Source organism: Corella eumyota, chromosome 6, assembly GCF_963082875.1.
Source record: "Corella eumyota chromosome 6, kaCorEumy4.1, whole genome shotgun sequence".
In the NCBI taxonomy this organism is placed as follows: domain Eukaryota; kingdom Metazoa; phylum Chordata; class Ascidiacea; order Phlebobranchia; family Corellidae; genus Corella; species Corella eumyota.
In genome coordinates this window covers 7,957,722-7,980,188 of record NC_137495.1, presented here as the reverse complement: position 1 = coordinate 7,980,188, position 22,467 = coordinate 7,957,722, and the positions used below count along the sequence as shown (strand labels likewise).

The 22,467-nt window shown below is 31.4% G+C and overlaps 1 protein-coding gene across 1 annotated transcript; it reads right to left on the bottom strand.

Annotated features, from left to right (window-relative positions):
• Window positions 1–7,964: 7,964 nt before the first annotated feature.
• On the bottom strand, window positions 7,965–20,712 carry LOC145755777 (DBH-like monooxygenase protein 1 homolog). The gene is made up of 18 exons (XM_082572024.1): window positions 20,631–20,712; window positions 19,499–19,723; window positions 16,401–16,678; window positions 15,647–15,796; window positions 14,936–15,049; window positions 13,825–13,977; window positions 13,272–13,365; window positions 12,799–12,980; window positions 12,548–12,625; window positions 11,814–11,918; window positions 11,638–11,740; window positions 10,532–10,701; window positions 10,337–10,431; window positions 9,254–9,410; window positions 9,036–9,166; window positions 8,672–8,780; window positions 8,434–8,532; window positions 7,965–8,342 (listed from the first exon to the last, which is right to left on the bottom strand). The coding sequence occupies exons 1-18, from the start codon at window positions 20,710–20,712 to the stop codon at window positions 8,157–8,159; spliced, it is 2,511 nt and encodes an 836-aa protein (XP_082428150.1). The 3' UTR covers window positions 7,965–8,156.
• Between the last annotated feature and the right edge of the window lie 1,755 nt (window positions 20,713–22,467).

The window sequence follows — 22,467 nt, the reverse complement described above, 5'->3', positions numbered from 1 at the left end:
CTTTTTCTGCTTGATATAGTAAAGATGCTGTTGCGTATAGGACTCCAAAGCCTTGAGGGCTCGCGCACCGCAGTCGAATCGTAAAAATCACACAGTCAATTTTTGCTCGTACCCGCCTTTCTTTCTCTTTGCTCCTCTTGTCCCCCTCCCTTTTTCTCTTCGTGTAGGATTTATTTCTACGCTCTCGCATCAGCGGAATGCAGATCAATCGGGCCGCGTTTTAGGCGAGCGGTCTTTGAAGTTTAGCTAAACCCGCGTTTGATGCGCGTGCGCGTCGACACGCACGCACATGCGCGAGTTGCGCCCGCACACACCAAGCGCCAGTGAATGCTAAAACGATTAAAGGAGCGCGGTGCTGGGGCCCACATCAAGCCTTAGTGCTGGCGATAAACAAGCCTGCGACGGACTAGCCGTTGGCTGATACGTCGAGCAAAGCTGAAAGTGACGTCACCCAAGTCCGATTCGGGGAGTTATGGCAAATCTGATTTGTCATAATCTGCCAGTTTGATACAACAACAAGAGGCAGGCCTCTCTCAACTTGTAAAAACAAGTTCCCGTTTATCGGAAGAATTGATGACATACTTGCGCGCGCATTGTTTTTAGGATATTGCAAAAACCGCAAAAAGAAGTTGACAATGTTTTTTATCAAACAAAAAAATATTTTCAAGTTAAACAAAAAAAGTTCATAATAGCCAAAATAAAAATAAAACTAAGGTAATTTTTATTTTAAAAGCAGGATGGTATGAATAGTTTTTTTTCTTCTTTTTGTAATTTAAAAAAAAATTGTAAACAACTTTATATAAAAGATTTTTAAATTTTTTTTTATATTATTAGAAGTAACTTTATCGCAACATTCTCAGCTGCCCCATCAAGTGACGGTATTTGTATAAACGCATTCTTCAAAAGTCGAAAACTCTATTTTTAAAAACAAAATTTAAACCAACGCAAAAAATAACTAGATTTATTTAAAAATAAAATATCGCTTGAAATCGTAGGATCCTTTATAAAAATATTTTTAAATTTAATGTTATGTTGTATATAATAAGCGGCAGCCTGGTGTAGTAGTTAGAACAAGTAAGGTGCTATAAACGGCACATACTGAACTTCTGCTACGCCAACATCTAATTAGCAGCTAGCTTATAATTATTGGGCAATTACAATCTATAATATCCCAAACTGCTAAAGGCAACTCCAGACTTGGTCGGAGTAATTAATGTTACTCTATGTTAGAATTTAAATCCGTTTTTAAATTTTTATGTCATGAAATACACAAATAAACAAAATTTGTAAGCAAATTTTCTCTCTTGATTTTTATCAAATCTTCAAATAAATTTACTAACCTTACGTTTATTGCTAAATCTGGCATTCACTTTATTATATGAAACACAATTAATATATTTTTATTTTTACAGTTTCAAAATTTTCGAAGGACCGTGAAGTACACATAAAATATTAAATTTATATATTTAGTAACATTTACAAAACAAAAACTTGAAAAAAAGAACAAAACTAAAAATTGTTGTGCTTTTTTAGATTTTTAAAGAATACGAACTTAAAAAAACTAAACATCATCTTTTTCTGTCCATAATTTATTTGCCAGTTTAAAATATTATTTTTTAAAGTTATAGAGGAAAATCACATTAGTTCTAATTTCAAGATAAATAAATTACAAAACTAAAAATTATATAACGTAAACCAAAAAACATTACAATTGAAAAGGTCACTTGCTAATGAGCCCGTACAAATAAATATATATCTAGAAATGGGTTATATAGCAAATAGCGGTTTATTTATTGCGTGTGTGCGACAAGAAATGTTCAATTGTAAACCAATTGACTACCATAAACTCAATAGGTAAACCTAATGTCTATGCCTACCTGAAAGTTTTGATAGATTTTAAGTTGTATAGGTTTAAGGGCTGAATCTACCAGTTACGTGTTTTAATTTCTTTTTTCTGTGATTTCATTTCACATTTTTGTTCTTAGTTGCCTTTAAATTAATAAAATGTTATAATATTGACTTTAAAGTCGTTTAAAACTTTTTTAATTATCGTAATGTCACGAATCTTGCTTTTTATTCTGAAAATCGAATGAGTTAGGGTTTCTGCTTGATTAGGGTTAGAAAACCAGGTTAGGCTTTCCATTAAAAATAAATCGAACATACAACAATTATAGTTTATAAATTGTTATAGAAACGCTTTGTTTGTTAGATGTTTAGAATTTAAACATTTTTGCTAATATAATCTTTTTATGTTACTATTCCTATGTGGATATATACGTTAATATGTTTATTCATTATTAATAACTGTTAGCAATGTTAAAATTATACGATTTTATTGATATGACGATTTAATAATTTGTATAATTTAGTAAGTACGTATTGAAAACTTTAAAAAATTGTAAATGTTAAGGTGTAAAAGTTGTTTAGTATAACTGCTAAAAATATATAACAAAAATTAGTTTGGGATAAGCGTTTTCTGTCTAATTACCATTAATGTCGGAGGGCTAACTTGACAGACTAAACATATAGAAACATGTTTTACCTCAATTCAGCCGCCCAGTTCTTACTTGAACAGTTTGGCCAGTCTGGAAAGTAGGGCACTGTGCACGCACGAGATTTTTTCATTAAAAAAAATGCACGCCTGGAATTAGCGTTTTGCACGCCTAGTTTTAAAAAAAAATGTGCACGCGCAGTACTGACGCCTAAAACACGCTAACATAAATCACGCGTGCACGCCTAGACCAGAAATTTTGGTACGCCTGCACGCACTTTTTTACGCTTGCACGCAGGGATCTCGTCGAAAACTGCCCTACTTTCCAGACAGGCAGTTTGGCATATTATTTATTATATTTGCCTTATAATAACCTGCTGACTGGTTTTTGACTTTGCAGGAGTTTTTACTGCCTTTTTTAACGGTGGTGCTACTGTTATAAAGCAGTAGAATGTTTTCAATGTTTTAAAAGAAAAGTGGGTTTCTATGTATAAATAGAAAGTAGTTTATCTTTAGCAAAACTTTTCGTCAAAACTCTTTGTTACAAATACAACCCAAATAAGAATAAAGATCAACATTGTTAACCATTTTAGAAACTTGTATATTAAAACATAAAGGCGGTTTAATATTCAGATTGGAATTTCTTGTGTTTGTTCAGAAGGACAACAGATATAACAGCCACCCTTGTCGAGGTAATAAAATATCTAATTCCTAAACAACTACTTACTCCAACTATAGCAACTAATAAAACTTATCCGGTGTGCTCTAAACTGAATAGTTTCTGTTAAAATTTGTAATATAGAGTTGAATATGTTTATGAGCACTATAATGTTTTGTTAATGCAGAAGCTGCGGGACCAAAGGCTGAACTAACCCCTTTTTATGACTTGCTGCATTATTTTAACTTTTCGTAGGGTCTGGGTTATTCGCAATATATGGGGTCTGTTATTTGTAGCCAATATGCAGTTCGTTAAGACCTGACTCTAAATTAACAATATCAGCCACATATAAAAACATTTTTTAATCTTTAGCTGCCATATCATAATTGCTTCTTCTAACTAAGGGTTTTCCTCTGTTTCCTATTTTACTAACATATCAAGTTTTACCATTACATACTTAACTTTATCACTTTTTTTCAGAATTGGATTTACAATTTTAAGGCAAAGTTGTTAAAAGGAAAAAAAATACTACAAAAAAGCAAAACAAAATTCAAGAACATCCAAAGGTTTTTAATGGATTTTAAACAATTTTAAAGATAAAGAAAAGGACAAGGGCCTTTTTAATGGATAATAAAGTAAGACTACTTAGAATTTATGTTTAAGTCAGTTTTAATTTTTGTTTCTTGATATTAATTTTTTGTCTTTCACATAGTTTGTATTAAAAATTTAAACTATTTAGTTAATCAATAATTTTTTTAACTGTTATTTTTTTAAATAGAAAATTTTGATAAAGAAGCACTGCCTATTGATAAGCATCTCTTGCTAAAAAAGCACTGTCTGGTAGAGAAGAAACTCTTGATAAAGAAAACAAAATAAACAATATAATAATACAATTGATATATTGTATCAAATCAAAGCAAAAAAAAAAAAAAAAAGGGTAAAAATATGTATTTTTAAAAATATTATGGCTGTGCTCAGCAGTTTCAGTCTTGCACCACCGGTACCTATAAAATATTCAGGATCGAATGGATTGAATGGATCGAATAAATAGAATGTACCCAAACATAAAACAAATGGTTATCGAATAGATTTTTTTTATATATCTTTATCCTCGATGTGGAAAAGTCGAATGCACGACTTAAACATAGAGTAACATTAGTTACTCTGACCCAGTCTCGAGTTGCCTGTGGCAGTTTCGGATATTATAAATTATAATTGCCCGGTAATTATGCTTCTGATTAAGTGCTGGCTCAGCAGGAGTTCATACCATTTATATCGCCTTACTCAAGCAAGTGTTCTTACCACTACACCAAGCTGCCGGATTGAATGTATGTCAAGTGGTTACTAAATGGATCAAATGGATCGAATAGACCAAATGGATCGCATGCATTAAGCTTATTCTGATTAGGTGAGGGTTAAGGTTAGGATTTACTTTATGCAAACTTTTTGTTTTATTTGAACCATTTGGTCCATTCGATAACCATCTGAAATATATATTTAGTCCATTCGATCAATTCGGTCCATTTGATACCCATTTGATAACCATTCTATCAATTCGATAACTATTTGATCCATTTGATTTATTTGATCCATTCGATTCATTTAATAACCATTCGATAACCATTTAATAACCATTCGATCCTGTATAATTTATAGGTAACCTTGCACCACTATTCAGTACACTGTGTCAACTTAATAATTTGAAAAAATAATTTATTAAGGTATCTTAAAAAATATCACATTATTTTCTATTATAATAACAATTTTAAAGATATAGATTTAATAAAACTAAATATAACTTAAAGTTCCTAACCATTTTTAAAGGCAAAACAACATCAAATTTTGCAAAAGATGTGGTGACAATCACAACAATCCCCCCCAAAGTTTGTAAGAACCGTAGATGCTTTGCTCTACTTGAATAACATATTAAGTAGTCTGTTTCGAAAGCTATTTACATGTCGCATTTGAGATCATTTGGTCTTATGTTTTAATAAATAAATAAATATGAAAATGATAATATTTTGTTTCATATTCAACATGCATGTTAAAATAAAATTGGGTTGGCTTTAAACTACTTTTTTTATTGTAAGTGCCATATTTAACAAGGTCACTATAAATATGTCCAATAATTAATAAATACATTTAATATATAAAATCAAGTATTTTTTTAAGTAATAACGTTACAGAAATGTTTAAAAAAGATTGAACAAATGTTAAATCATGACTATTTTACATAACATTTACTGTTTGTTATATCTTTATAAAAGATATTATTTTTTACCTTAATCGTTTTACAGTGTAAAACATATATTAAAAATTTAGGCATTATACAAAACTGTCCACAAGTTTATAGAAATAGAATTGTTTTTTTTTATATGCAGCGTACATTTTAATAGCCTTGCAATATTTTATTTAAGGTGTTAATGCTGAATAATAAAATCAAACATTTAAATAGAAAAAACGTTTGAGACAGACTGTTTAATAAAAAAATTTACATACGTAGTTAGTTTTATAGATGCTACCTATAATAAATTGAACTATCAGTAAGCAAATTATGCCAATATTCTGGCTCCGTATCCTTTGTGATCTTTTAAAATTTCTTAAAATCAACCAGAGGCATCCAACAGTTTCTCCATCCAACAAACCAAACCTTTAAGACACCTTTAAAAACTATTAAAAACAAAGACTGTTTTAACTTAATACTACCAAAACAGATTTATGTTATATTCTTTGCATATCAATCTAACATCAATAACATTAAAACTACTATTAACAGATATATTTACCTAGCAATCCATCCTGTTGCAATAACCATGGAATACTGACTTGTACAGCAAACAAGTTTTTTAAAAACCGTGGTTATTTTTTCACCCTTTTAAGAAAAAAATATTTTAATATAAAAAAATAAAGTGACTCAAAATATTACGTAAAAATTTTTAATAGAAAACAAGTTAATTTACTAATCAATGATCTTTTAATTTTCGCTTAAGATCCGGCAGCATGGTGTAGTAGTGAAGACACTTACTACACCAACGTGAGGTCGTGGGTTCAATTTCCACTGCTCACATTTCGACTTTCCACATTTAGAATAAAGATATACACAAAAAAACTACTATTAACATGTTTATTTACCTAGGGATCCATCCCTGTCGCAATAACCATGGAATACTATGAACAGCAAACATAGTTTTTTTGAAAACCGTAGTTGTTTCTCACTTTTTATGAAAAAATTCTTTTAACATGAATAATTTAAGTGACTTAAAATATTAAGTAAGAATAGTTAATAGAAAATAAGTTAATTTAATAATAAATGATCTTTTGATTTATGTTGTGTCATTAAAAACTCCTAATTCCTTAAGCAGTTTGTCAATTAAAAAAAGGTACAGAAATGTACAACGCTGAAAGAAAACACAAAATAGAAGAAGTACTGTGTGTAAAATAAATATACATCAGTTTTATATTAATAAACATATGTTTAAACCGTAAACAGCTAACAATTTTTGTATGTACGATTTATTTTAAATGGAAAGCCTAACCCTAATCAAGGAGAAGCCCTAACTCAAGCGATTTTTAGAAATGAAAGCAAAATCCGTGAAGTCACGATAATTTGCTTAAACTTTAAACGGCTTTAAAGCAATTAATATACCATTTTAATGAATTTATTTTATAATTTGAGACAAAAAAGGATAAATTTGATAAAAAAAATATGGTTTGAAATCGTTTGATAATTTTTAATATAAATCTTTATAGACAAATAATACTATGCTAATACAACCTATATTAAAATGTACAAAAATTGTAATTTTAATATTTAAAAGTACTTCAAAAATTTTCGTAAAAAAGCACGATTTGTAAGCATATAAGTTATATAAACCGATGAAATCATTACTGAACGCGGAGCCTTTTATCTTGTTTGATATACCGCCAATCCGATTACTAGGTGTAAATGTAAATAAAGTGAGATTATTGACACCTAATGACGCGATCTTGTTAATAAAAAGAAAACCACACCAAACATCTTTAAATGTTGTCGACTTTGCTTTTACTACTTGTCTTAAGTATTTAACCAAACGTTACACATGTGACATAATCACATGTAAATATATTTAATTGTGAATTTGCCAACCTAACATTTTTCCTTGAGCGACGGGCTGAAGGGTTTCGGGTTTGAGTTCCACCAATACCAAATTACTTGCCTATAAATCAAGCATTAGTGGATAGCTTACATACTTTTTGACCGTACACTTTCCATAACATAATATAAATTTAACTTTTTAAAGTAATACTTGATGAAAAGAGGTAAAATTAATGACATTTTTTTTAAAGTTAATTGTGTCGAATTTTATAAATAAATTTAAAAATTCTATTTTTAGAAATTATTCGACGTATAGGTATTAAACCAACGTACTTATATATAAGTCGCTTTTTATAAGCTTGTTATTGATACCATAATTACATGCTGAAGAGTAGGCTGCGGTGTTATTTTAAAAAAAACATCAAACAAAATCGACCCGCAAAATCTACTTCAATAAATGGACTTAGGTTGGCTAATAGCAATGCATTACTATTAATTCCACTCAAATTAAGTGTTATGTATGGGTTAGATCACAAAGCTTAGTGCAAATCTGAATAGCGGTCGAGACGATCTAATTATAACATCATGTGTCTGAAGAACAGGGCGTAAACATAAGATAATTACGCTAGTTGAACGACTTTGCCACTTTTTGTAAGCTACACAAAGTGTCAGGAATTCGAAATTGCATCTATTTAAAAAATTAAAAAAAAGCTTTTCATTAAAAATTGCAAAGTGACAGCTTGAACTTTCTTGCATTAAAATATAAATCATTAATTAAAAAAACCAACTTCGAAAAAAGAAACCTATTATTAGCTGGCTATTGAAGCAATTAAGTGGGCCGGTTACGTAATCTAAATTACACATTAACTACAGCATAAAATAGACCCAAGCCTGATATATACACATATCAACTTTAAAGCATAAACAAGCAATTATACAACAAGTATGCACCATAAACCCCAGGCGGCTATAAAACTTTTAAACGAATTTCCCAATATTTTTGCGCCGGTAGATGTCGTTTCTACAGGTTTCAAGGTTGTGTGTACGTCCTTTACGCACTCCAGGTCGGGCTCTACATAAGGATTATCTACATTCAACGCAGGGTGCATGCTTCCAAACTAAATAAAATTCGAAAAAATCTCTTTTACTAGAATGTTTTAAAGACTTGGTTAATCAAAAGTAAAAAACTTGAAAATAAAATTTTCTTACTCCGGGTAGTACTGTACTTCCACTTAGGCAGATATTTGTTTGCTGCATATTTAAGACAGCATCTTCAAATTCACGAACTTTTTCTTCGGTCCAATCCAACTATGTAGTCAAGAAACAAATTAAAACCGTTAATATACAAACTAAGAAGCGTTATAATAAACTTAAATTGCTACGGCATGTAAGCTTTTTTTAAAAAAAAGGGGTTGGTGGTCCCTAAAAGTTATTGTTTAATAGTTACCGAATTGAGATAATCGTATATAGACTGGTTAGCCAAATTTTCAGGAGCAGTGATAATGGTATCTTCAATTGAGAATCGAAAGTCATATAAAAGGGTACCATTTGTTAGTCTAAATAGAAAAGAAGTAAAAAAATGGATTTATGAATATGTCATAATATACCTAACTATTATTTTTATGAAAAACTAAGTAGCGTTAGTAAGTTTTACATCAAAAAAGTCTCTTATATACAACACAATTATTACATTTAACTGTTTTTACATGATTACCTTTCATTATTTATCAGTTTCTTGGGCAATATTTAAAATCAAACTTTTTAACTGATATATAAAAACTTAGCCTTAAAACTAATATAATTTAACTTACTTATATTCTTCAATGCCGAAATATTCGTAAAGTTGTGTTAGATCGGGGGTCGTTTCGCAAAACACCGTCTTAATTTGAGGGTAGTAATACATAAACGCCATGCACATTTCTTTGGTAGTGTCCAAGCCACCCTAACAAAAACAAAATTTAAACAAAAAAACTTGAAAAGTGTTTTTAATTTTTGTTTTTGAAAATGGTGTTTTTTGTCTAAATTTTACCAGTGTCATATTGTTTTTGTTAACGGTTCCATAGTCGCAGACCATTTGCAGATAATCGCCGTCCTTGATCTGAATTTCGTTTTTCAGCATTCGATTTTCTTGGTAGTTGAAATCGTAAGTGTCGTCTTTAACTATAAATGGAAGCTCCACCCCGTCCCTGTATTGGAAAGCACAAAAATATCAAGCAGTTTACTAGTTGGCATTTATATTTTAATGTGTATTAGGATAAGCTTTAACCTGGCTTCAAATAACATAACAATGCCTGAAAGTTGATTTAACAAAGCTCATGTGCACTATTTTTGACAAAAGCTTGTAGATAGCCCGCCCTACGGTCGGAAATTTAAAGTTGTAATATGGTCTCAACTCGCAAATGCTCGCGATCATTTACCCGTGCACCACAAATGGCAGTTTTATTTGTTTTATAGGCCTATAAATTGAACATTCACGAATGATTTATGTATATTGCAAACTAAGCTTCGTTATATATGAATACATAAGTAAAATGTAAGGCGAACCAGTGTGCGTTTTAAACAATAAAATTTAATTTTTTTTCAAATGTGCGTTGTATCAAACAATAAACGAAAATAAAAAAAACACAATACAAAAAAAATAAATAAAAGTCATGGCGGTCATGACAGCGTACTACGAGCCGAAAGGTTTCGGGTTCGAGCCGCACCATTTCCACACTATTCGCCCTTAAATCCGGCGTTTATGGATAGCTCAAACACGTCATAACAGCCTAACCTCCCCAATATAAAAATATAAAAACCTATCACCTTAAGGTGACATAAAAAAATATAAAAAAGTAAAAGGGAATCTTGAAATACTAGAGTCCGGTAGTGTGGCGAACCGGTCATGGCTTCGGACTACGAGCCGAAAGGTTTCGGGTTCGAGCCGCATCAACGTCACACTATTCGCCCTTAAGCCCGTCGTTTATGGATAATTCAAAACACGTCATAACAGCACACTCTTCTCCAATAAAATATATAAAACCTATCACCTTAAGGTGATATGGAAAAAAAAATTCTTAGAATACTAAAACTAAAAAATATAAAATCATGAAAAGTATATAATTTTACATACCTGACATGCCTGACTTTCATTTTTCTGCCTTGCAAATGACTGTGTAAAACCGCAGAAAAAACGTTTATTGTAGAAATCTTGCTTTGCTTCATTCCCTGTTTAAATACACAAAGAAATAAAATCAACATAAAATAAATTATGTAGTGTACATTTAATGTAGCCACAAAATTAGATTTAAATATTAAAAAAACAAACCGCTGACAGGCATTCCGCCACACAGTCTCCAGTTGTTAAAAAAGATGCAGCGTTTGGCGGCACCAAGTGAGCAAAACCTGACACGGCTGTGCCGACTTGTAAAAACCCGCTGTCGTATTGTCTTAAGTCTGGAGTGTATATGAACCTCATTCCAGAAGAGTCAATAATATCTAAATTAAAAATTTACCTAAAGTGCATTTGCCAGATTAGTAAACATAATAGGTTTTTTGCCTTTTTTTTGTATATATCTTCATCCTCGATGCGGAAAAGTCGAATGCGCGACTCAAACATAGAGTAACATCAGTTATTCCGACCCAGTCTCGAGTTGCCTGTGGCAGTTTGGGATATTATAATTGCTCAATAATTATACTGCTGATTAAGTGCTGGCTCAGCAGAAAGTTTATAGCGTTTATAGTGCCTTATTAAAGGGCACCACAGGATGCGATGGGGATGCTGGTTAAGCTTTGTCTGCTTGATTGAGGTTTTGTTTTGTAACGTATTTTAGCGTTCAATAATCTAACATGTGTTTGCGTGCGACGAGGTGGAAGTCTTGTTTTTACTCTTGAGTATGCCTTGCTTTTACTCTTGATCTATATTTAGGTTGTTTATATTCTCCTTCTTATATTAGTTAAGTACCTGATAGATTTACCTATACAGGTTTTGACGCGTGGAATTATTTAATTTATTGTGTATTTATATATTATATTGGTAATAATTCTATTTAAAAAGGTTACAGCTTCAATAAAAAGTTAATAATACTCTGAGACTATTTTTGTAACAGTATTACCTTAACGGCAGCGTGGCGTAGTGGTAAGAACACTTGCTACGCCACATATGGAGTCGTGGGTTTATCCCCACTGACCTCATACCGCTCTTGAGTAAGGCGCTATAAACGGTATGAACTCCCTGCTAAGCCAGCACTTAATCAGCAGTATAGTTACCAGGCAATTATAATCTATAATATCCCAAACTGCCACAAGCAACTCGAGACTGGGTCGGAGTAACTTATGTTACTCTACGTTTAAGTCGCGCATTCGACTTTCCCACATCGAGGATAAAGATATATACAAACAAAAAAAACGGCTAAAAATTTTGTCATGATTTACCCGCTTTAAGAGTTGGATTATCATAATGTGTTTCCAATACAACATATTGGTCAGAATTTTCTCCGCCTATTGGGTATCCAGCCTCCATTGGAAAATAAAAATCCTTAAAATTCAAATTTTAGACGTAAAAATATATTTTTACTAACAAAAACTAATTCTAAAACGTAAATATTTACCCCTGCTCCTATAGCCCAGGCTAAGAGAACTGAAAAACAATTATCAAAATCTGGTGGCATATTGCTTGTAAAACATTCTGCATTCGTGTTCACATGCATAGAGTTCTAAACACAAAATAAAACAGCTTTCTGTTACATACAGTTGATTGAATTTCAGTAGGAATTAAATATATATAGGAACTTTGACCTAGTGAGAACCGGCAGCGTGGTGTAGTGGTAAGAACACTTGCTACACCACACATGGGGTCGTGGGTTTAATCCCCACTGATCTCATGCTGTAGCGCACTTGAGTAAGGCGCTATAAACGGTATGAACTCCTGCTGAGCCAGCACTTAATCAGCAGTATAATTACCGGGCCATTATAATTTATAATATCCCAAACTGCCACAGGCAACTCGAGATTGGGTCGGAGTAACTGATGTTACTTTATGTTTAAGTCGCGCATTCGACTTTCCCACATCGAGGATAAAGATATATACAGAAAAAAAAAAAAAGGTTCGATCCCTACTGTTCTCATGCTGTATAGCACCTTTAAACAAGGCGCTATAATTAGTATTAAATCCCGCTAAGCCAACACTTAATCAGCAGTTTAATTATAAAGCGATTTTAAATCAATAATATTTTAAACTGCTAAAGGCAACTCGAGGCTGAGTTGAGGTAACTAATGTTACTCTATGTTTAGGTGGTAAGTTAACTTTTTCACAATAGGATTAAATAAATATAAAACAACGTACATTTTTCTTGGTAGAGCACGTGTAGAATATCATATGGTGAACGTTAAATTCGTTACCTTCCGTAATAATTGGTTCAGCCTAAATACATGCATAATATTAGTTGGTTAAACAGATTGTTTTTAAAAATATATTATGTATAAAGCACTTGCCTATTTTTTATGGCACTTAAAATTGTTTTAAAATAAAAAAAATGGACATTGTTTAACAATTTTTGGACTACAATAAAAAGTATATTAAAAAACACTAAATACCTTAACAAAATGCTGTTTCTTTGCGAGTTCAGGTAACTTAAAAAAGCGACAATTGTAATAGCTGGGGACAGTCGGAACGGGAAAGTTGTCGTTTATTAACTCAAAACTATCGTGGGTTTCACCGTGTGGAAATTCAGTTTCGTCCGTTCTAGTTACTTCGGAAATCAAGATACTCCTTGTTCCTATATACATTTCAAGTTTTGTTAATAGTAATTTCACTACACAAGTTAAACACGATAAAAAATTTAACGAAAAGCTTGTTAAAAGTAGATTTCGATAATGTTTTAGCAATTACATTGCAAACTATAGGCAATTCTTGACTTTATCGGGTTACAAGTTTACTCTAACTCTAGTCTATAGAAAATACCTTTCCATATCAAAGATAAAGATGTAAGACTCCATAATTCATACCAAAACATTATTTAGTAATACAGTTTACTGATTAATTAGCATTAATAAATACTTGAACAAACCTCTTTTTAAAGCACCATGGTAATCTGCAGCGGTTAAATCATTATCAGTTGGATCTGTGTCACTATAAGCATGAATTACTCGCAAGGTATCAGCCTAAATATATTTAACGGATATCTTAGCAAAAAATTGACAAAAAGTGATTAAAAATCTGTTATTTAACCAGGTCAAATTTTTTTTTTTTGTATATATCTTTATCACCGATGTGGGAAAGTCGAATGCGCAACCTAAACATAGAGTAACAACAGTTACTCCAACCCAGTCTCGAGTTGCCTGTGGCAGTTTGGGATATTATAGATTATAATTACCCGATAGTTAAGCTGTTAATTAAGTGCTGGCTCAGCAGAAGTTCGTAGCGTTTAAAACGCCTTACTTAAGGGCGCTACAGCATGAGATTACTAGGAATCAAAACCAGGACCTTGTGTATGATAGAGTGTTCTGACCACTACACCACGCTGCCGGTCAAAATTATTGAAGCTGTGTTCCCTAATCCCAAATTAAAACTTAACAATAACAAATACTATCAATAACAGAAACTTAACTTTTTAAACTTACAGTAATTGGTAGGTCATAATTTACTTCACAAGCAGCCATTTGTCTAACAAACTTGAGCACAGTCCAACCTTCTTTTTCTTGAGAAAACAGCAACTCTACGTTTTGATCATCATCTAATGGAGGATATGCATTTCCATCTGGACCGTGTCTATCCTATAAAACAAAAATATTATTAGATGAACTAAAAGATGACATTTTATTTCATTAAAACACTCGGTGATTGGTGCAGTTTGCACTGTTGGTATGTGTTGTGTTACAATCTAATGCTAATAAGTTTGGTACCATGTATAGCCTTCAAGTTAATGTTCAGACAATACCACAAAGTCCATATATATAACAACCGTTCATCTACTTATACAAAAATTTCAAGGTAAAGTTGGGGTTATTAAAAATGTCCTTATTTTGAACTGTAAAGTCAACAACCTGATGTTTTTCACTTAACTTTAAATCAACAATGCTTATTCAAATTTAATAAAATGCAACTAGTTTTACATAAAAATGTAACGTATTAAATAAATATACACAAAAATGCTTGAATTTTAAAATATTCGATTGTTTATTTTCTATAAATATAAGATTAGCAAATAAGAAATTTTAAATCTAATAACACATAAAATTTAAAACTTAATTCCTTGAATATTTTTTACTAAATTTATAACAAATATTGCTAGATTATCGTATTGTAAAAACATTGTAACGAATCCGCCATTTTCTTATTTACTTAAGGTTGTTATCTGTATTTAGTCACGGGTTTACACCTATAGTCACGTGTTTACACCTATGGTCACGTGTTTACACCTTCTTTCTATCACGTGGGCTGTACCACGTGACTTGTTATTTAAAATGTATTGAGTATTAGTATTCGTGATACGAGTTGTGGAAAATTGTATATTTTTTTAAGCAATAAAATACTGTAAATATTACTTCGGATTAATGTACAAAAGCCTATCAGGCAAAATTACGTTACAACATCACAGCAGACTTCAATTTTTTATATAAACCATTTAAATATTTCTAAAATAAACGTGGTTTCAAAACCAATGGCGTTTTCCTGTATACACCTAAAAGTTGGCTAAGCATGTCTCATCTCTCTGACCTAAAATCTACTTACTGTTATATGCCCTTTTCCATTGCTGTCAACCCAACCCACGATAATGTCCGCGCCGTTCATTCCGCCTGAAGGAGAAATACCCATTCCAATCCAACCCGTTGTTTTTCCATGAAGCTTTGTCAAAATAAAGCACACGTTTTTTATGCATTTAGTTATTATCGATGTGGAAGTTTCGATTTACAATCTTAAGATAGAGTAAAATTTGTTACCCCGACTCTCGAGTCGCCTTTAGCAGTTTGGAATAATGTAGATTATTGCTGCCTGATTATTAAACTGTTGATTAAGTTTGGGTCAGCTGGAGTTTATGTTATTAATAATAACTGCCCAATATTTAAGCTGCTGATTAAGTGCTTGCTTAGCATGTGTTTATACTGTTAATTTAGCACCTTAATTAAAAGCGCCGCTGCTGCATGAGAGCAGTGGAGACCGAACCTACACCCTCGTGTAGTGTAACAATTGTTATGACTACTACACCACGCTGCTGGTCGTATAGCGCCTTACTCAAGGACGCTACAGCATGGGAGCTGTGGGGATCGAACCCAGGACCTTATATAGTAAAGCCAAGTATTCTAACCACTAAACTACGTCTTACCCATGCGTACAGCTTTTTAAATTGAGCCCATTTTTTACGTAAGCGTATTCTAAATTCAGCTATGCAATGTGCTATTAGCTTATAAATACTTGTTACTAGTAACTTACAGTCATTCTTACCTCAAAGGTTATATAGGTGTCATCGAATTCCCAATACAAGACAACCGTTTCATCTTGGTTTAAAACTGCGTAGTGCGGGTACTCCTGAGTTGGATCCGACTGTCCGTAACAACCCAAAATAAACGCTAGGATACAAACAACACTAGAAAACTTCATTGCAAAAACACTTTACAAAAAAACGCAAGTCTTAAATCCTTAGCGGGCCTTATATGCGACTTAAATAAATATGCCTGCGAGCGACAAATAAAATTTACTGTATTTTTTTAAGAAACGATGAAGAAATTCCTTTTTGCCTTTTTTAAACAAAAAACTGTCACTGCGATAACGAAATTAAAATTTACAACCGCTATTTCGTAAAAGTATTTTATTTAAATGTTTACTCGGACAACAAAATTGCAGATGAAATTCCAATAATAGATTGCACTTGTGTTTGTTGGGAATATAAAAGTTAATCGTTTACTGCAAAAGTTTGCTGAGTCAGTATTTGGACACCAAAAACGTAATTGTTGTATATAAATAGAACTAAAACATTTTTATACATAAATTTCTAATAAAGATTGGGTTAGAAAAACATGACTTAAAATAAATTGATTTTTTAATATATATACATAAAAGAGGTAATCTAACAAAAACAAAAAAAAAAAATTTTAATTTTGTTGAAGAAGACGACTTTACGCGAAGGTGATTACATTGTACCCTATCCGCAGCAACAACAACAAAAACACAAGCAAATAAACAACAGCAAAATTCCCACAATAATTGCAGCTAAAATTCCTGTACACTCAGATTTTGATTTTAGACAAAAACCGAAGTAATTGATCGGCTCTTCTTGGCCACTAGTTGTGCTATTTTCTGGCATAGAAGGTTCGGGAATGATTCCGCCAGAGGAAGTTTGCAGAATTGGTTCTGTTGTAGTTGTGGCAGAATCCACACACGAATTCATAGTTTCTGGATACCTCCATTCTCTTCCAGGGCCACAATCGCATCTACCTTCGATGCATATTGTATCAGGTGGGCATTCAGTACAAGTTGCTAAAAATATAAAGTAGGCACGGTCTATTTTTTATTAAATTGAAATTTTTCGAATCTTGTACAATTATAGTATTATTTCTTAAAATTATGCATAAGTTTTTTTTTGAATATTGGGGTTTTATATTTCAAAAACTTCAGCAATAAAAAATTTTAAGTCTCTATCAAATTAGCAACATAATTTTGCTTTGTTATGTTGAAAATTTTCCAACTTGCACGAGTATGCCATTATTTTTAAAATTGGTTAAGTATTTTTCAAGATATCGAGATTTAAATTTAGATATTCAAATAGGACGCCATGCGTCACGTGACTTACAAGCGTAGGGGTTTTCCCTATTTACAATAATTTCCTTCAAATCCCGATATCTCGAAAAATACTTGACCAATTTTAAAAATAATGATATCCTCGTGCAACATAATTAAAAAATAATATAATTAAAAAAGAAACCACGCGACCACACAATTCCGTTAACCTATTAAAAAAAATAAAAAATGGTTTAGTGTCAAGTAACTTGCTATTGACAAACGCTTATAAAAAAAATTCAAAAATCTTTTATATATTGTTTAAAGACTTTGAAAATGTTTTTATAAAGTTAATATTATCTTCTTATCGTGACTAATTATTTGAATTTATAAATTAAAAATTTTCCACTTACTATAACTCTTAAAAGAATTATTACCGGTATCCGGTATATTACACAATTAGTTTAAATATTTCATAGCTTACAATAACGAAAACTTAAAAAAAAATAAAAACAACCATCTAAATAGTTGGCCAAAAATCGCTTTGAAGCGAAAAGAAGATTAGGCCATTAACCACTTTTTTTTTTTGGTTTGGAAGAGATGCGCTCTGTCTGCTGGGGTACTTTCATTAGCGCCTAAAGCGATTAATGGAGCAACCAAAACTTTCATTAGTCGCCTTCGGGTTTTTTAGGTGATATTTAAGCGGTCCGCAGCGCGGTGTAGTGGTCAAAACACTTACTACGCTTCATAAGATTCTGGGTTCGACCCTGTAAACTTTTGCTAAGCCAGCACCCAATTAGCAGCTAAATTTTCGAGTAACGTTTATTTTTCTATGTCTAGATCGTGCAGTTCACATTCTCACAGCGAGAATAAACTTATATACAACAAAAAATTCCAAATATTTTTTTGTTGAAAAAGTATTTTTGCTTAAATTAAGATTAGGGATTAGGGTAGTATTTTTAAATATTTATAATTTTATTATTTTTATTTTACTTTTCTATTAGTAAAAATACCCCAGCTGACGAAGCGCATCTTCCGGCCTTTTTGAAGCGCTTAATGGCTTAACCTTTTTTTTGCTTCGAAGCAATTTATGGCTTACTAATGGCCTAAGACAACTTACCGTTTATAACAGTTGGAAAAATAATTAGAACTGACATTGTAAAATATATAATTCCAACAAACATTGTTTTAAATTTTTTTATTTTTTTGACTAGGTAAATTTAAAATTTGAATAACTTTCTTTTTTGACAAACTGCATTAACTATAATATCTATATACAGAATGTAGGGTAAAATGATATTAAATGTCATTTAAGTTGGCCTAGCTGTTATATTGTTTATAAACCATTTACTTGTACGCCTATTAAAACAAAGATTTGTTAACTAAAGATTTTAAGATCTTTTTACGAATTAGCAAAACGTGTGACATAAATACTTATATGCATGATTGTTGCTATTGTTAGACATGAAACGTGGTTAAGGCTGAAAGACATTTATTTGTTCGTCTACACGTTTTTATCACTACACGAACGAAATCCCGAAGTTTTTTTTTTTTTGTATATATCTTTATCCTCGATGTGGGAAAGTCGACTGCGCGACTTAAACATAGAGTAACATCAGTTACTCCGACCCAGTCTCGAGTTGCCTGTGGCAGTTTGGGATATTACAGAGACTATAATTGCCCGGTAATTATGCTGCTGATTAAGTGCTGGCTCAGCAAGAGTTCATACCGTTTATAGCGCCTTACTCAAGGGCGCTACAGCATGAGATCAGTGGGAACTGAACCCAAATATAAAATGACCTCATGTGTGGTGTAGCAAGAGTTCTTACCACTACACCACACTGCCGGTGTAGCTATGAGCGCCAGCTTTAACGATTGAAAAATAACATTTTTGTTATTAAGAAAATTGAATGACATTTATAGTAATAATTTGATTATTACATTTAAACAAAAATTCCCAGTGGCGACACGTAAGCAATAGAAAAGGGAGACTAAATCGTTTTTATTATTATGCAAGTAGAGTTTTACAGGATCAGCTGAATCGCTAGACTTACATCTATTAACAGTAAGCTTTAATAGATTGGTATGTAGCCTACGATAACCAACTAAAGCTAAAATCTATAAAAATGTATAAATTGTCCTAGCTATTGTAGCAAAACCGTAAAGTCATTTAAATTCGTTCGATAAAAAGCTGCTGCTCTTTTACGTACAATCGTTTACTGCAAGTGTTTTTGCTGAGTTGGTATTTGCACGCCAAAACATGATTGTTGCATATAAATAAAAATAAAAATAACACGAAGATGACTTAAAATAAAAAAAAAGCAACACGAAGATGACTTAAAATAAATTGATTTTCCAATATTTACATAATAGAGGTAGGCCAACAAAAACACAAAAAAATTGTTACTGGTTATGCTGAAGAAGACGACTTCACGCGAAGCCGTAAATTGTAAGAGCGATTACATTGTACTCTATAAGCAGCAATTAGAAGAACCACCACACATATAAACAACAGCAAAATCGCCACAATAATGGCGGTGAAGATTCCTATACACTCAGGCTTTGATTTTAGACAAAAACCGAAATAATTGATGGACCCTTCTTGGTCAGCGGTTGTGCTATATACTAGCGTAGAAGTTTCTGCAATAGTTCCGGCAGAGGAAGTTTGCAGAGTTAGTTCTGTTGTAGTTGTGGCAGAATCCACACACGAGTTCATAGTTTCTGGATACCTCCATTCCCTTCCAGGACCACAATCGCATCTACCTTCAATGCATATTGTATCGGGTGGGCATTCGATACATGTCGCTAAAATATAAAATTGGCCAACTTAGTTATGGTTGGTTGAAGAGGCCATAAAGCCACAGTGTTTATTTTTTATTAAATTTATATTTTTTAAATCTTATACAATATTTTTGAAATTGTGCACAAATTTTTTTTAAATATCGAGGTTTAAAATTGCAAAAACCACAGCAAGGACAGTTTTTGAGTCCTTTTTTCCTAAAAATTCCTAAAAACAAACGGCTTAAAAAGATCAAAATAATATTATACCGGCAGCGTGGTGTAGTGGTAGGAACACTTTCTCCACCACACATTGGGTCTTGGGTTCAATCTCCACTGACCTCATGCTGTAGCACTTGAGTAAGGCGCTATAAACGGTAAGAACTCCTGCTGAGCCAGCACTTAATCAGCAGTATAATTATCGGGCAATTATAATCTATAATATCCCAAACTGCCACAGGCAACTCGAGACTGGGTCGGAGTAACTGATGTTACTCTATGTTTAAGTCGCGCATTCGACTTTCCCACATCGAGGATAAAGATATATACAAAAAAAATTACTTTCGTCTGCCAGCATAAAAGCATGTAAAAATGATATGTCAATTAATTTGCTAGAAATAAACTCTTATTTGAAGTGTTTTGCAATTCTAAACCCCTAATATTTGGACAAAAGTACTTACTGTCATTTTATATATTTTTCAAAAACCATTTAATTTGTTCCGTCATCTACATATCTTGTTATAGCACGACCATAATATAGACTAATTTAACTTAATGTATTACTCAAAAAACTCATGTATTACTCAAAAAAAAAAACGTATTACTCAAAAAAAAACAATTAAAGTTTTAAATTGCATTAATGTATTACTCAAAAAAAAAATGTATTACTCAAAAAAAAAACAATTAAAATTTTAAATTGCATAAAACAACTTACCGTTTATAACAGTTGGTAAAATTACTAGAACTGACATTGAAAAGTATATAACTCTGTCAATCATTGTTTTAAAACTTATCATTTTGTTAACTATAGAAATTTAAACTGCTTTTTATTTTAAAAAGCTATCTAAATTATAAAATCCATTTACGGAATGTAAAGGTAAATAATGTATAGTTTTATTTAATTTAGACCTTATCTTATTATATATATATTTTGAAACCATTTTACTGTACATTTTGAACCATTTACATTTACATTTGCTAAAACAAAGACTTAATAATTCAACATTTTCAAGAACTTTTTACGAGTTAGCAAGACGTGTGACCTAAATGCTAAAATGCATGCATGTTGCTATATTTAGACACAAAACGTGCCTTAGGGTAAAAGACCTTTGTTCGTTTACACGTTTTTACCACTACACGCATGAAATGTTGATGTGTAGCCACGTGCGCGAGATTTAACAACCGAAAAATAACATTTCAGTCACATTTAAATTTTCGGATATTTTTCAATTGTTTGTAAATTACATTTGTTGCCAATTCTTTTTAGATTGGGTGAAATGTATAAATTATTCCAGCATTTATTTGTGTGTTAAAAGGTTGCTGTCTTTTACATGGTCGAATTAAAAATGTAAAGGCCCAAATTTTGATTCAAATTATTTAATTTTTTTCTGTAACAAGTGCTAATATATTTCAGTTAAAAAATTAGGCTGTAAAAACATGGCTATATTACAAAATATCTACATTGTCATTTTTTAAGAACAATTTTATGGTTTAAAATATATATATATATATCTTTTTTGGTTTTACTAAATTTTAAAATATATATATGTGGTTAAAAATATTTTTACTTATTTAAATCCTGCTTTTGTGTGGTTGTAGCGATGGCAACAACAAAATAAATGAACAGACGAAAGGTATGTAGGGTATATCATTAACAAATTGTAAAAATAAATTTAGATTATAAACAAAAGATTTTTTGGAATTTTGTACAATAGTTATTACTTTCTTTTACAAAAGTGCAAATAATTTTAATGCTTTTTAATAAATAAAGGTAATGTAATGGAAATAAGGCAACTTTTTAATAAATAAAGGTAATGTAATGGAAATAAGGCAACTTTTTAATAAATAAAGGTAATGTAATGGAAATAAGGCAACTTTTTAATAAATAAAGGTAATGTAATGGAAATAAGGCAACTTTTTAATAAATAAAGGTAATGTAATGGAAATAAGGCAACATACGAAATTTTTTTTTAATGTTTTGTAATATCCTACGGTTTTAATTCTAAAAATAAACTTTTCAGTATACAGTGTATAATAACAGACATTTTTTTAGGTGACAAAAGGGCAAGATCATCTCAAATCAATGTGGGAGTCGAAGGGAATTGATCGATCCCTGGAAAATCTCGTCAAGTTGATAAAGTGCAGACGAAAAGTTTGTAAGCCTATAGTAATAACAAACTTAAGCCTTTTTGTTCAAATGTTATATGAAATTCAAAAAAATTTATATACATATATTAAAGAAACCTTTTATTTGTGATTTCAGTTTTTTTGAAATGGTAGAAATCATTTTAAGCAAACATATCGTTACATTGTATGCTTCGTTTAAATTTAAAAAAGATAAACTTTTTGATTTTTTGTTTAAAATAACAAATAATTTAGATGACAAATAGTTTGTTAGAGTAAAATTCGATGATAATTAAAATTGTTGCGCAATCTTGCATTACGTTACGCGGACCTTTAAGGGCCTTTATTTTAAACAATTGACTATTAAATGTAATAATAGCGTGTTTACAGCGAATAAATTAAAAAATGTTCCCTTAGCGATGTTGTGA

Excerpts from the sequence above, each read along its gene's own strand:
- LOC145755777 (XM_082572024.1), bottom strand. The coding sequence starts at position 20,712 with ATGATAAGTTTTAAAACAATGATTGACAGAGTTATATACTTTTCAATG. Across the intron at positions 12,981-13,271 it reads CCATGGTGCTTTAAAAAGAG|GAACAAGGAGTATCTTGATT; the intron begins GTTTGTTCAAGT and ends AAATGTATATAG. Across the intron at positions 10,702-11,637 it reads TAATCCAACTCTTAAAGCGG|ATATTATTGACTCTTCTGGA; the intron begins GTAAATCATGAC and ends TTTTTAATTTAG.